Source organism: Pituophis catenifer, unplaced genomic scaffold (assembly GCF_029215685.1).
Source record: "Pituophis catenifer annectens isolate HBS135680 unplaced genomic scaffold, rPitCat1.0.hap2 SCAF_2, whole genome shotgun sequence".
NCBI classification, from domain to species: domain Eukaryota; kingdom Metazoa; phylum Chordata; class Lepidosauria; order Squamata; family Colubridae; genus Pituophis; species Pituophis catenifer.
This window is the reverse complement of record NW_027256882.1, coordinates 75,856,996-75,874,060: the sequence shown is the minus strand read 5'-3', so window position 1 is coordinate 75,874,060 and position 17,065 is coordinate 75,856,996. Positions and strand designations below refer to the sequence as shown.

Here is a 17,065-nt window from a genome sequence, read left to right as displayed (position 1 = left end):
GATACTTCAAGTTGTAAGTATCACTCATTCAGCACTGTTATAACTTTGAACAATCCCTGAACAAGTGGTTGTTAACTGAGCACTACTTGTATAAGCATATTTTGTCTTCCACAATTGAAGTCAAGGTCCATTAAATAGAGGTTTTACTGTAAGTTGGGTTACCTCCTTAGGTTAATTAGTCCTTCAATCACTTCCTGAAACAATATTTTCCAGCACTGTTACAAATACAGTAAACTTCTATTCTCAGCAAGCACCAAGAGTTCCCCAGTTCACATTCCCTAGAGTTCAAAGGTGTTATTTACTTACAACAGATTGTTTGTATTTCTCTATACATAAAATTTTGTGTTTCATCCAGCTTCCAGACAAAATAAATATATTCATCTCCTGTTTGGATTATTGTAATAAGATTTATGTGGGTCTGCCCTTGAAGTCCCCTCAGAAGTTACCACTGGTCCAGAATACAGCAGCATGGGTAGTTTTTGGCTTGTTTTAGAAATAGGGTACACCACTACTTTGCAAGCTGTATTTGTTGCTAATAGGTTTCCAAGTGAAATTCAAGGTGCTGGATGTTATCTGTGAAGTCCTTCATGGTGCTAGAGCTGTGTTATTTGCATATCTTCTACTTGCCACATCAGATCTATCAAAGCAATGGCTAATCCAAACACCCCAGATCCTTTTGGCCTTCTATAATGTACTGAAGACATAACTGTTTTCACTCAGGTTGGGCCAGAGGTTAAGTGATTCTCACTGTAAGATATTCTTTTTCGAAGTTTTATAGAAAGAAATGCCAATCCTTGGTTATTATTTGTTTTGTTTTGTGGTAGTTGATTTTTCTCTTCTTCAGGCTGCACAGAGTCATTTTTATCTGGACACTAACATAAATTAATTAAATAAGTAAATTTATACAAGGACAGGATTTCCATGTCTAACATCATTTATTCTATTTTATTTACTGATTACCTGAGATTCAGAAAACGTATTGCTCACATACATTTGCAAATGCCTAGAAGTTACAGATTTTAATGAATCAGAATTAATTTCTCCTACATAGTTAAATTAACAGTAAAGTAATCATAATTAACTTCCTAAAAGAAGCCAAAAACCCCAACAAAACCTAATGTCCCTACATAATTATAATATCATAATGAACTTTAGTTGCAATCATTTGATACATCTATATTATCTTGTTCATGCAACTACATAAAACCACCTGATAGATGACTGTAACTGTGTATATATTTTAAAACATGACATAAAAACCACATTCATAAAGAAGGACAGAGATACAAACCTTGGGGTCTTAACAGATATTTCTCAGCCAACTGGGATTTTCTTTCACTGTGTTGCAACTCACCACGTGTTTTCAGCACTGTTCTTGACTTAATGTGACCATTGATTTGAAAAGCAGAAGGACAACCTGGAATAAAATAAAGAACTATGGTTTAATTTTTTCTTCATTTTATTTTGATATTTTGATTCAACAGTTGAGCCAATATTAAGAGTGATACTAAAATAATAATTGATAGGGCTATAGATTAAAGCTGTCCAACATTTCAGTTTTGAATGGAAAAACTGAAAAAAACTGAATGTTTTTTTCCATACATGCATGGTCATGTACTGCTGTAATTTCTTAAGCCAAATATTCCTTTCCCAGGGCTTCATGATAGCAGTTGCATGTCATTCGGAAAATGTGCTATTTTTTTAAGGAGTAATTGACTTCTGCTGCATGGCATGTATTGGACAGTCCTACTGTTTGCTTTATTGCATGGGTTAGGTTACAGAATCTTGGAAACTGGGTATATGAACCCTCATTTACTTGTTTGCTTTTACCATTTCTTCAAAGGGGGTCTCATTTATCATTGACTACCGTGAAAGGAGTCTTATTATTGCCATTACTTCTCTTTTCGAGTCTTAGTTTCATGGGGAAGATATCAATAGCATTTAGACACCATCCCATAGTGCTTTACAGCACTCTCTGGGTGATTTACAGAGTCAACATATTGCCCCCAACAATTTGGGTCCTCAAAGGATGGAAGGCTGAGTCAATCTTGAGCCGGTCAGGATCGAACTCCGGCTGTGGGCAGAGGTTGCCTGCAATACTGCATTCTAACCATTGCGCCACTATGGCTCTTTAGTAATGTAAGATAGTAATCATTTATTTGATAACATACAAATGTCCATTTCTTCATATTCTGTAGCATTTTAGAAACTTTGTTTTCATTCCCAGAATGATAAAATTCCTTTACATTTGCTATTCTATGTATTCTATTCACAATGTATTTCTATCATTCTCCTCCTTTTTTCCCTCAAGTCACAAACTTTGCCACTTCATCATTCCACCCCTAGCATCTTTCTTCATGTTTCCGATCACTGTAGCGCCACATACTTCTGAGTCACCCTTTAACGTAATTTTTTTTCACTCTATTAGGAAGCTCAATATTTCACCATTCACTGAAAGGTAATATGTAACTTTCACTAACTTATGAATTGCTATCACCAGACAACAGATGACGCCAATTCATGTGACACCAATTCATACTTTCTCATGTATAATTCAGCTCTTCCATTCATACTTACACCTGTACCTTCTTTTCCATCTTCCTCTATCTCTATATAAGATTCCTTCAAAGATTGCATGGAAGCTACATTTTTTTTGTACAATGCAGAGCCATTCTATGGCAGGTAAGAAGCTCCACTATCATTTAACACTGGTTTGTAGGCAGTGAATAGGTTTCTGAATACAATTCAAAGACCTGATTGTTCAAAGATTGCCTACTTCAGGCAAAACTAACATATATGATGTTTTCATCATGAATGATGATATTGAGAGTAGGTACCGCACATAGGATCTGAGAAGGAAAGATGGGCACATTGCTTTTCAGCTCAAGTTCCAACCTGGAGAAAGAATTTACTTTCAGAAATACCTTCCTTAATGGTATTTTAGAAGGCAATCACAACAATGCTTTTTCACACAGCTGTTAGTTAATGATACTTTAAGTACTGAGTTAGGCACTTAATATGGATGTCAGGTCAGGGCAGGGTTATATTTTATTGATTTTCAAGATCAGTTTTTGTGTAAACTTAAGTATATAAGATCAATCCACCTTCATTCAGGTCTATTATACTTTCCCTCTCTCTTAGCTTTACAGACAACATAGCTATTGTTCTTCATTTCATCTTGTATGTTAGTTAATGTACACTATTATTTATGTCTTTTACATTCCAAATCACAAGCGTACACTTTTCATAGTTGCCATTAGAGAGATGCAAAGATCCTGTTTTCCACCACTAATCATAGGTCACCTTGAGGCTTTCTTATGACGCTTTTTAATAACACAGAGAAGAGGTTTTGTTACATTAAACTGAATTTGTCTATTCATGAGCAGCTTAAATGTTGCTTTAAAAAGTGTAAGGCAGAATTCACTGAAGTTCCAGTTATTTATATTAAACCACTTCCTTTTCAAGAGTCACCACCTACATCTTAAGTGAAAACTAAAAGCAAGCAACATTATATTTTAAAAAATTAACCTCCTCTTATACCTATTTTTGTACACTCTCTGCATACACATTGCTACTTGTTACTTATTTACAAAGATATCGTATTTAAAGCATACAAGTTTTAGTACAGAAATAAGGAAAATCTCTGCCCTAGGTTTGCAATCTTAATAATAAAAGACAGAGTTGACAGCAACACAACATAAAAAAGCAATTCAAATGTCAGTTAAAACAGCAATATACTTCAACCAGAAACTATACAATAGTTACTTATTAAATTATGGTAATTTAAATCAGAAATACCCCACAATATTGGTTTGGATTACTAACAGGATCACAGATTTAGAAAAAAAAAAACCTTTAAAACCACTAAATCTCAACTCTGCCAGGCAACCAAGGTAAGGCATTCTTGAGACTTGGCTGTCTAGCCCTTGTTTGAAATGTGGTGTAACAGGTTCTACTTTCAAATTAATTTTACTATTAAGAATTTTTCCCTCTAAACTTTCAGTCACACTGTAACAATTTAAAAGGGCAGCCCCCTTACTGAATTCCAGTTGAGTTGGAACATTCCAAGATCCTTGAAATTTCTAATTAAAACAGTACCATCTTTGGGTTAGCTAACCAACAGAAGAATCAGAAATATTCCCCTACACACAAATAACAACATAATGGATACTTTTATATGTTGGCTGAATTTTATTGCTAGTCAGATTGTTAGCAATATAAACTATTCCCAATTTTTAAACTGTATCACTTAACTCTTATGATATTAATATAATCTTTCATTTGATTGTGGTGTTTCTGATGCTATCACCCACCTTCAGTTCAAAACAGACACCAGACAGCTTAGCTCAGATAACCAAAGACCCAAGCAACCTGGCAAGTGTTTCCTTTGGAATTGTTGTGGCTCCGTCCTCCGAGCCTATCTTATCGGAGGAAGAAGGCTCCGAACATGAAGGAGAGGAGCCGGCCAGGCCTCCCTCTCCAGGCCCCTCCTCTCTGGCAATGCCTCAGGTGTCTGCCGAGGGAGAGGAGATTGACCAGGAGCCAGGTGTCTCCGATGACAGCGATGAGGGTGATAAGTCGTTCCTGGATCCACGCCAACGAAGGCGAGATAAACGTTTGCAGCAGATGAGGAGGCGTGCCAGGGATTAAGCTGAGTCACTGGACCACACCCCACAGGCTATATAAGAGAGTGTGGTGGCCATTTAGACTCTGTGATGGACAAAGCTAACTTCTGGCTAGTCACTTTGTATAACGCCAAATCTGCTGAAGGTTTCATGTTTGAGCTGGACTGTTTTGAAAACTGTGTGTATTCGTTGGTGTTATCTGGTGGAGGAACACTCCCTCTTCTTTTTTTCTTTTTTTTTTAAATTTGATTTATATGCTGCCCTTCTCCGGAGACTCAGGGTGACTTACAATGCGTTAAGCAATAGCCTTCATACTTTTGTATATTTATACAAAGTCAGCTTATTGCCCCCACAAACTGGGTCCTCATTTAACCTACCTTAGAAAGGATGGAAGGCTGAGTCGACCTTGAGCCTGGTAAGATTCGAACCTGCAGAAATTGCAGGCAGCTGTGTTAATAACAGGGTGCATTAAACCACTGTACTACCAAGGCTCTTCTTGTAGTAAAGCACTTGGCAGACGGTTATCGTATTGTTGCCAAGTTCCTGATCACGAACCTTGTGTGTGCTGAGTACTTCTTTAACCCCTGGCTGGCTGTTTGTGTGTGTGTGGGGACGGGGACAGAACAGGAATTCTGTTTGGAGTAGAACAATATTATTTAGATCAGGTTGTCAAACTTGTGGCCCATGGGCCAGATGCGTCATGCCCACGCCCCGTTTAGCAAAGGGGAAAAAACTCCCGATCTGTCACGTGATGCCGCTGTAATGACACGAGTTTGACAGCCCTGTTTCAGGTAATTTTTTTTCCAAATCCTTCTTTCACAGGATGCAACCCGGTTTTTATTTTTAAATAACAATGAAAATCCTCTATCTTCCTGTTACTCTACGGAGTAACTACAGATTATATGTTTTTATGTCACTCAGAGTCAACTTGTAGGGAGATGGGCACCATAAAAACTTAATAAATAAATAAAATGATATATTTAATTCATGACATTTGTTGTAGTTGCCCACTACATGAGATACTGGTTGACATTTAAAATCCAGAAAACAATTAAATATGCACAAACAGGCAGTCCAGACTAAAACAGCCAGAATTAATGGTGCAATTTAAAGTCACAGAATCAGGAAAAAAATTTAAGGTGACCAACAAACTGGGAAGTAAGATCAGCAACCATTTAGTAAGAATTCCAAATTGATCAAAAAAATCCTACAATGTCTGTCTGTGAGTCAGTCTATCTGCCTGTCTACCTAAAATATATAAGACTGCCAAACTCAGATTATAATTCTGAGCTGACTCCAATTTTGACTCAGAGCAGTTTAGAATACTACACTGTCCAGAAAACTGTAAAACTGTACAGAAACCATATAACAAAGGAGATGCACATCCAGAAGAGAATAAATGTCCAGCTTAATATACATTATCCTATAAGAGGCTCACTACACACTCTAATCCAAGGCCATGTTTTAATGACCTTTTAAATGAGGTCAGTATGGGAACCATATGGATCTCTGGCAGGAAGCTATTCCAGAGGGCAGATGCAACAACAGAGAAAGCACATTTTCTGGGCCCCATCAGGTGCCATTGTTTAATCAATGAGACCATGAGATTCTGGTCTTCTCTGATTATGCAAACAATGCCAGTCCGTCAGGTAGCAGGCCTTATGCCATGAATGGTTTTATAGGTGGTAATCAGCACCTTGAATTGCACCAGGAAACTAACTGGCAAGCAGTGTAGCTCACAAAGCAGACATGTTGCATGGGCATAACATGGCATGCCCATTACTTCTCATGGCACTGTATTGTGAACCAGCTCCAACTTCCAAATGTCTTCAGTGGTAGCTGCATATAGACAGTATTGTAATTGTTTACATGTAGTCATAACTCAAGTCATAACTGATATCAGGAAAGCATCCCAGTTCAGGAATGGGTATTTCTGGTGCACAAGATGGACCTATGCAAAGGATTTTATAGCTACAGTTATTACTTGCTCTTTTGAGCAGGACTTACAAATTTAAGAACACCTTCAGATCATGCAGTACTGAATGGGGAAGTGCTATCCCAAGACTCAAAGTGAAAATTCTTCAAAGTAACCAAAATAGCAACAGAAATGTGGTCTTCATATGGTTGACTCTGACTCTATCTCTCCCTATTCAGTCTTTACTAACCAGACACTAGGTCAAGGCCTTGACTCCATCACTTGGCAAGTCTGGGTATCATCACCATCGTGATGATACTGGATCCCAGATTGATGAATTATATCACCTAGCAGTCTCATTTAGATGTTAAATAGAAAGACAAGAGCCTTCAGTTATCCCAGATGACAAATGCTTCTGGCTGGATCTCCCATCAATATTCCTAGAGCCATACACACAGAAAAGCAGAGAACCACCCCCAAAAGTACTTCTATATTCTAATCTTCATAGACAGTTTGGTAGGATACATTGATGAAATCCTTTATTTAAGTAAATGACCAGCATAGAACAAAAAGCAAAAAAAGCAAAAAAAAGCAGTGAGATAATAGTGAAAAACTGAAAGAAAAATAAATGCAAAGCAGAGAATAGTGGAGCCACTTGATGCAATGATCAGTGGTATCAGAAGCTATTGAGCAACTAAAAACTAGGACACTTGCATCATCCCAGTCACAATTTCACTAGAGATTATTAACAAACACATTAACTATAGTCTCAACATTGTGACCTATTCTGAAACCAAACTGAAAAGGATCTAAATAAAGTTTCCTCTGGGTCTCTGTTAAGTGCAGCTCAAGACTTTCTCGATAACACTCCTAAAAAGGGGAAGTTTAAAGTACCAGTCAAAAATTATCTAGACTGTTGGGTTCAACTTCTTGAAGTGTGCAGCACTGCCACTTTCAAGGCAAGGAGAATCACCACTTCCTTAAGGAGGTTACCATTACTACATGTTCCTAGGCAGCATCAGCCAGAAAAACCACTGATTTAATAGATGGGTGATTAAGCTCACAGTCACAAAGGCAATTTCCTTAGGAGTAGCAGGTTAACTCTCATCCTAGCTAAACTCATAAGATGTTGCCTCAGTCACCTTGATGGGACTTGCCTATCACAGCCCAATTCTGAGATGATCCAAGCCACTTTATCCACCAGATAGCCAGAATATTTGTTACAGCAGCCCTGTAGCTTGTCCATTTCCAATAAGATCTAAATCATATTAGCAGGGTTGCTGGATGATTATCTATGGATGTGATAAAGAGTGGAAAAATAATTACATTTTGCCACTCTTATCACCACAATATAATCCCTAAAATGAGCTTTCATTTGTGCTCAGTCAGGTTCATTCTTTGTCTTTTTCCAATGTGGCTCTAGGATTTTCTTCTAGTGCTTCATTATCCAGAGTCCCTCAGAGGGCCAACAAGTTGGCCGAATGAGTGAGACAGAACATTGTAACTAACCGTCATAGAAACTCTGAGTTTGCATATAAGCAGCATATAAATTATTGAGAAAATATTCTACATCTGTATCCATATTAGGTAAGTAAAACTTAGCAAGCAGAATCTCTTTGATTCACACTATTTCTTTAAACTTCTTATGTGTTAATTCTAACAACGGCCATACTTTGTGTTCAGGTAAAACAATTCATTCATCCTAATCATCATGGACAGAAAATTTGGCAGCTGCATGATTAAGCAGCCACGGGGAACAATTATTTCTGGTCATTTATTGGATTGGACAGCATGTCAAAGTTTTATGAGCAAAGAATCTTGCTAGGCAGAATTCTGCTCCAGAGAAGAAAGTGAATGGCTGACATACAATATTCAACAGGCTTCTGTGCTCTTTCTTCCAAAGACTGTAGCAAGATGGCACCATGTCCCGCAGGATAGGCATGAAGCATCACTCACCACAAAAATTGGCACATGCACATTATAATAAGGGAGAGATTAAGTTCCTTAGTTAAAGCATATTTAGGTTATAAAAATGCAGATTCAGCTGCTTCAGAAAAATGCCAAGGGTCTGCTTGTTAGTCAGCAATTGTAGTTATTCTGAAATATCTACATAGCTAGGAATACATTTCATAAGATAGTCTTGAGTAATTAGAAGAGAATGCAGAAAATCTAGATTTTTCAGGACTTTGTGCTTCTAAAATATCTTTTATTTTCTTTGAATCATGTTTAATTCCTTAAACTGAGACAATGTGCCATAGTACAACAAAACTCAAAATCACAGAGCCTTTTAACAATTTCTGCATTGAGAATGACACCATCCGTATTCCAGATAACATCAGAAAACTGCAAAAAAAAAAAAAAAAAATCACAGCTTTTGATAAGCCTTAGAAAAATTGGAGTCCAAATGAAAATTTTCAGAACCCATAACAACCCTGGCATGTTATAAAGATTAATCAGTTGTGATTCTGTTGCCAATTCTTAGATGCCCATCTAAGTTGGCAAAAATCCTTGCATCTCACATAGCATAGTACAGGACATTGATCCCATACCACAGCCTTTTGTATTGCCTTCATATTCATATTCAAACTGATTTTATCAATAAGTTCTTTTGGTATAATTAGCGTTTGGGATACCAATATGTACTTTACTGTACTTCTTCTATAATACCATTTTCAAACATTTTGTCTAATTTGTTGTTCCTGTTGACTGTGAAAATAATTAGGATCACTTTTTAAATGGTTCAGAGCAGTGGTGGGATTCAAAAAATTTTACTACCAGTTCTGTGGGCATGGCTTGGTGGGTGTGACAGGGGAAGGATACTGTAAAATCTCCATTCCCATCCCACTCCAAGGGAAGGATACTGTATAATCTTTATTCCCTCCGCACTCCAGGGGAAGATTACTGCAAAATCCCCATTTCCTCCCGATCAGCTGGGACTCGGGAGGCAGAGAATAGATGGGGGTGGGGCCAGTCAGAAGTGATATTTACCGGTTCTCCGAACTACTCAACATTTCTGCTACCAGTTCTCCAGAACTGGTTAGAACCTGCGGAATACCACCTCTGGTTCAGAGTCTTCTAGCACATATGATAAGGATAGGTAGTTTTCCAGCCAAGTAATGACTCTAGATCTCCTTTGATAACCCAGAGTCATCAATCACATCACTATTTGAAACTAAATGTATTGTAAAGTTGTGTATTGTATAGGACTAACTATAGACAACGGGAGATGTTGGCAATAACTTAGTTCTTTGCTTTCAAATACTGTGTAATGAAGTTTGTCATTTTATACCAAATTAGCTATTATTATGAATAAATGTTTTATAATACCTTAGGTTAAAATTAGCCCATTAAAACTGTAAATGTACACAGATATATAAAATCAGGTCCAATATTAGACTGGAATATTAGAATCACAGAGGTTGAAAGAGCCTCTCCTGACAAAACCTCCTGAAAAGTTCCTTTGCTTGGATTTCAGAGATAATCCCCCTTCCCCTCTGGGTCTTCTAGACTAGAACTCCAAGGAATAGGAAAGAGCATTGGTCATCTTACCTGAACTCTATTCTGCCCAAGTCACATTGAGCATCAGAGATTATTTGAATGCTAGAATTGTGAGTTTCCTTCTCTGCAATATTCAAGTTGAGTTGAGCTTAACTCCTATGAATTTTATGAGCATGCCAGTGAGGTTTTCTTAGCAATAGTTAGAAAATATTTGCCATGGTCAATGTCTATGGAGATTCTCAGTCATCCAGATGAAGAAACTTCTTAGATGAGAAGCAAAATGTCTTCAAAGAAAAACAAGGAAGTCCAGTTGCTTCTTGAAAAAAAAAGCATTTTGGGATTTGCCATGGTCTTTTTTCCAGGTTGTTTTCTCAACTTTCCAATCCATCCTACAGACCTTGTATTTTCTAGTACTCTCCTATCCAAATACTAACCAGGTCTAACCCTGATTGGCATACAAAGTCTACTAAGTGCTACCACTTAGCCATATTTTCTTTATAAAGAAAATGATGTTATTTTAGTTTTAAAGAAAAATAAAAGCTATTTAAAAACTCATAAGACATGCTCAAGCAGGTTTTTTTTTTTTTTTTTTTTTTTTACAAAAATCAACATAGCTTTCTAAATTGGCAGGATAAAGAAATAGGCCAAGAATTGTTGTTGTAGTGTACCATTAGGAAAATTTAGAGTAAACCAGAAATATTTTTATATACATCAATTAAATTATATTTAATAGTGGCATCATTTCTTTAATTTCACTATCTTTGGAAAAATATATTATCATATTTTAAGGAATGTTATTACCATTTGAACATATTATAAAATGTTTAGTTTATTTAGTTTAGTTTATTTGATTTGTATACCGCCCTACTCCCGAAGGACTCAGGGTGGTGAACAGCCAAGCAATAAAATACATAAATACACAAAATTTAAAAACCAGATAAAATCAAATTAAATCATTTTGGCCCAGACAGATTAAAACACCCCAATAATTTAAAAAAGATTAAAATTTACATATTAAAAGAGGGAGGAGATTAGGCCAAGCCCGCTTGATGGAATAAAAAGGTCTTCACAGCGAGATCCGGGATCCTTCGTATCTCTGGGGGGAGCTCATTCCAGACGGTAGGTGCCCCCATAGAGAAGGCTCTCCCCCTAGGGGCCGCCAGCCGACACTATTTGGCTGACGGCACCCGGAGGAGTCCCTCTCTATGAGAGCGTACTGGCCGGTGGGAGGCTATTGGTGGTAGTAGGCGGTCCCGTAGATAACCAGGTCCTAAGCCATGGAGCGCTTTAAAGGTGGTAACCAAAACCTTGAAGCGCACCTGGAAGACCACCGGGAGCCAGTGCAGCTCACGGAGAGGTGTCACATGGGAGCGCCATGACGCTCCCATTACCACCTGCGCGGCCGCACTCTGCGCCAGTTGGAGCCTCCGGGTGCTCCTTAAGGAGAGCTCCATGTAGAGAGCATTACAATAGTCCAGGCGGGAGGTGACGAGGGCATGAGTGACCGTGCGTAACGAGTCCCGATCCAGAAAGGGACGCAACTGGCGAATCAGGCGAACCTGATAAAAAATCCTCCTGGTCACGGCCGTCAGGTGCTCTTCTAAAGACAGCTGTGAATCCAGGAGGACGCCCAAGTTGCGAGCCCTCTCCGTGGGGGCCAATGATTCGCCCCCAATAGTCAGTGATGGCGTCAACTGACTATATCGGGATGTCAGAAACCACAGCCACTCGGTCTTGGATGGGTTGAGCTGAGCCTGTTCCTCCCCATCCAGATCCGTATGGCCTCCAGGCACCGGGACATCACTTCAAGGGCATCGTTGGGGTGATCCGGGTTGGAGATGTACAGCTGGGTGTCGTCAGCGTACTGATGGTACTCCACCCCGAAACCACGGATGATCTTGCCCAGCGGCTTCACATAAATGTTGAACAGGAGAGGCGAGAGGACCGACCCCTGCGGCATCCCACATATGAGGGGCCTCGGGGTCGACCTGTCAACACAGACTGCGACCGGTCAGAGAGAAAGGAGGAGAACCACCGCAACACAGCGCCTCCCACCCCTAATTCTTCTAACAGGTGCAGCATGATACCATGGTCGATGGTATCAAAAGCCGCTGAGAGATCTAACAGGACCAGGACAGAGGTGCACCCCCTGTCCCGAGCCCTCCAGAGATCATCAACCAACGCGACCAATGCCGTTTCCATGCTGTACCCAGGCCTGAAGCCCGACTGGAACGGATCCAGATACGTCGTTTCATCCAGGTGCTGGGGGAGCTGTTGCGCGACCATACTCTCAACAACCTTCGCCACAAAACGAAGGTTGGAGAGCGGACGATAATTTACCAACATTGCCGGGTCCAGGGAAGGCTTCTTGAGGAGAGGCCTCACCACCGCCTCTTTCAAGGCGGCAGGAAAGACACCCACACCCAATGAAGCATTTATAATCCCCTGGAACCAGCCTCGTGTCACCTCCCGAGGTGCCCTCCTGCCCTCTTTTGCTGACACCATTGGTTAGAAGATGGGTGAAGGAACAAGAGGGTCTGAAATCCCAAATCCTGAATCTTGGGAGAAAGCAACCATGTTATCATTCTGTTTATAATATGCAGGATATTTATATTAATAATATAAATCATAATATTAGTAATTAGTTCCTAATTACTAATATTACTAATTAGTAATTAGTAAGAGCTGTATACTAATTTCAGAAAAGTGGACTGCATGTTCAAATAGAAAGTAGGTCACCTGAATGTGAAAAATGTCCATGAAGGATGAGAAATCCGTAAAAAAGGTACACTGAAGGTGTCATTGCCAATAGTTCTTACTAGAAGAAAAAAAATGGAGACATCTAAAGAGATACACAAGAGTTTTCTAAACGTTCAATTAGCTATGGAGCTGATTTCAAAGTATTTTTGGATGTTGTTTATGTTGTAGGCTACATACTTAATGTCATAGTGGAATTCTGAGCTTGGAAAAGTAGTATGTAGATGCATTTTTTGTACATGAAACTGATTAGACAGGTGTTCAAAAGATTAAAAATCTGAAGAGACAAACTTGCTCTTAAAGCAGAATCATGCTCTGGGCACACTATTACTCCATATCTTATGATAACTAAGAGAAGATTGTCTATCAGTATGTATTTTTATAACAGTCTTCAGGATCTAAACAGTATTTTCCTTGCTCCCATGTTATCCATTTAGATACAGAGTTCATAAATATCCACCTTTGTAGATTCTCCATAATAATTTCCTTATATGAGTATATTAATAGCACTGGCTCTCATTTTCCAATCTTGTAAGCATCATCATTAATCGTTCTGGCTTAAGAAGGTTGAAAGAAAAGTAATGCCTCCAGCATTATAAGGGCAAGACTGATGTTCTTCAGAAGTTCTGGTGTGTTCTCTAACATTTGTTATTTCACTTCAGTTGGCAGAAAGAAAAGGTTGTTATTGTTGATGTTGCTACTATTAATGAACTGGAAGCCTGCAGTGAATATTCATCCGTACACTTTGAACAACACAATGTGATTGCATTTTTACCTGCTGAAGGAGTTCAGTCAGAATTCACTGCTGAATGCACTGCTGAATTAAAACCTCAAGAATGATGTGATTATGAAACCAAAGTAAAATTTATCAAAATCTTTAATGTCAATACAGTAAAACACAGCATATTCATCACAATATTTGGAAAGCAACTGAAATTAAAAATACTAAATCACCCCAGAAGTTTGAACAGCCCTGAACATTTGCCTTTTCCCCAGGCTCTGGGCTAGACAGAGTGTAACTGCCATGGCATGAGATGTTTAGTACACTTGTGGTTTATTTGTCCCCCCCCTCCCCACCTTATCATAGCAATTTTTAATTTATGTATTTTAGTTATTAATATATTTGAGTTTTGTTTTTCATTTGTGTGCCTCCCAGAGTTGCTATGTGTTCAGCAGTCTTCTAAATTTAAACAATGCATAAATAAATTATTTTAGATTTAGATTTATTTAGTGGATAGTATCCCATTGTAAGTTTGCAAAAAATTGTACTTTTGTAGCCTTCAGTAACAAAAGGAAAAGATTAGCAGAACATATATCCCCTTGAGAAAAATGATCTAGGTTGATTATGCTTCTTTAAATACAGGTAGTTCTCACTTAATGACAATTGGGATCAGCAACTCTATCACTAAGCAACATAGTAGTTAACATCACATGACTGTGACTTGCAATTTTACCGCCAGCTTCACCACTGAGTCTGATGTTCAGAAGCAGACTGTGAAGTGTGCAAATGGCAATCATGTGACTGTGGGATGTTGTGATGGTTTTAAACTCCTGCTGGTTGTGAAGCACCCAAAGCTTGATCAGTGATTGTGGAGATGCTTTGAAAGTCGTAAGTGGGAGGACTGGTTGTAAAGTCACTTTTTCAATGCTGTCATAACTTCGAGTGGTTGCTAAACATGGTAGTCATTAAGGGAGATCTACCTGTAATGCAGCTTTTACTAGGAAAAAAAAAGACTATATACACAAAGATACACAACTTTCATTCAGAATCAATTTAAAAAGAATACCAAGAAATTTACAACTGAACTTGATGAATAAAGTACAGTACAGTATAGTATCAGCCAGCTAGAATACCATGTAATTCAGAGGCACAACTATCTGCCCTATTCTTGGTCTGTATATATTCACATAGAAGATACCCAAACTTCAAAACAAATATCTTGAAATAAATTAAGAAGCTCCTAAAGTCACCATAGTAACAGATACTCACATAATCATAAATCAGTAGCACTTGTAAAGCAATTGGTTCGTTCTAGTATTTTTGTTATAATATAACAAAAACCCTAATGTGGTATTAAAAATCAGTTAAAAATCATCACAGTATTAAGTATGCTATTCATAAATTAGACTTTACACAATCTGACAGACGCGACGCCTTCTTAACAGACACCTGCCTGTATCCAGATGATTCTGTGCTGAAGGAGATTGTTAAAGGGGAGGCACCAAGCCGTGAAATGTAGGAGGAGGAGCACAAGACCGAACAGCACGAGACCTTGCTACAAAATTCAATAAACATTCACTGCAACAGAAAGACTAGCTTCATACAAATGGCCACGTTCAGGCAATAAATAGAAGAAAACATTTGCAGATTTTAGCCACTGGCATACTAGTTAAGCTAGGATTCACGTTGTTTTGTTATAATCAAATAACATGTTTCAAATAAGTATTAGCCTTAGGAATCTCACAACAGATAACAGATTTATTTCCTTTAAAATAAACCATTTTACACAAAGGATTTGCTACAGCGATACATACTTGTTTCTATCAAATGAATCTGGGTCAGAGCCTGGTGTCTCTGAGATGTGTTGCAGTTTACGTCCCACAATTCCTCCTCACTGTGTTGAAGCCAGGGATAATTTCTATACTCTTTCCTTGAGACTTCGCTTTCGTGTCCTCTGCAGACCAACCAACCAGCAGCACAATCTATTGTAGCAGTATTGCTTTGACTATGAGGTTGCTCTTATCTTTACAGCCCCAAGTTAAAGCAACACTGTTTTGATGAAATTGGTTATGGCAAGTATTTAAGGACAAGTGAAGCGAAGCTGTATAAGACTGTTGCCTTAATCCTGACATGCAAAATTCCTTGCCACAATCACTAATATGGGGAACAAGATTAGGGAACAAGAAAGAAGGCAAGTAAATCCACCCAGAAGACAGCTTTAAATTCATTCTTTCGTGTAAAAGAAATTCCTTAATGGCTTTCAGCAAGTATAAAATTTGTGGGGAGGGTTTTTGGGGGATATGTTTTGGACTATAAATATGGTCCCATGTAATTAGTCAAGTACTGCATTTAATAAGCCTACTCTAAGTCTTAGGACAATGCATGCTTTGAAAATGATTCAGAAGTACTTCAGGTGTCACATGAGCAAAGCACCTCTGTTCACTAAAGCAGCCTGCTATTTTTCAGGGTTCCATGCAAGACTGAAAATGAGATGATCTGCTTCAAGAGCTACAAGAATTCTGTTAAAGTGCACAAATTACTCAGCAAGCTAAAACTGCGTAGCAAAGGGACATCCTTTACATGACACTGGCTCTCTGTAAACCATTAACAAACATCACAAACTAGAAGATGTAAGCAAGAGGTAGGTAGGTAGATAGGTAGGTAGGTACTGTAGGTAGGTAGGTAGATAAGTAGGCAAATGGAAAGTTACACCCATGACCCCATACACATACTACAATAAATAAAAGATGGCTACAAACTCAAATGGCAAGTCATAAGCAAATCTTTCCTGCCAAAAAGAAAAGGGGTTGTGTCTATATCAGAAGTTTCTATCCATTACTTTAAAAAACATTTTTGTGCTGATGTTAAAGTCAATGGGAAAAGCAGCAGAAAAAGGTTGCAAATTGCTGAGTAAATATTCTCCATCTGCACACCCTCCCCCAGTTATAGGCTGAATATTACCTGTACAGTCATTGTACAGGCTCTACCACATTCCTGGTTCCCCATGCCCATTGGCAACATAATGATTTCAGGGCCTTTCAAAAAGGCAGCTGGGTGAGGGCCAATCTGATCTCCCAAGCGATGATGTTCCAAATTGCCACTGCCAAAGCAGAAAAGGCTCTCTTTATGGGCTCCACCCAGAGGTGGGCTGCACTTTCGTTAACAAAGGGTTTGCTGGTTGTGAATGCACGCGCCCCTTTGGGAGAAAAACGGAGCTTCAAACAGGCTACTAATCAGCTCAGGCAGCTCCAGTGAGAACAGCAGGGGCAGCCCGGAACGCAGCTGGGCCAGCCAACAAGCCAGAAAGTAAATAAATGGTTATAAATGGTTAGCATAGAACAGGGGCAGGTAGGAGGGCCCAGCCAGCAATCAGAGCTAAGGGTTCGCTCAAACCCTTGCGACCATGCAGAGCCCACCACTGGTTCCACCAGGCAACACTCCTAGCCAGCAGGGCCCAGAGCAAGTCAGAAATGATGGTATGGATCAGTGGTGGGTTTCAAATTTTTTTTACTACCGGTTCTGTGGGTGTGGCTTGGTGGACATGGCATG

General features: G+C 38.9%; 1 protein-coding gene across 1 annotated transcript in view; it reads right to left on the bottom strand.

Annotated features, from left to right (window-relative positions):
• The window catches only part of FGD3 (FYVE, RhoGEF and PH domain containing 3), a 101,160-nt gene that overhangs the window by 41,312 nt on the left and 42,783 nt on the right, over positions 1–17,065 (bottom strand). Inside the window, exon 2 of the mRNA XM_070933650.1 lies at positions 1,292–1,417. Coding sequence (XP_070789751.1) covers positions 1,292–1,417 — 126 coding nt within the window. The remainder of the gene's footprint in view (positions 1–1,291; positions 1,418–17,065) is intronic.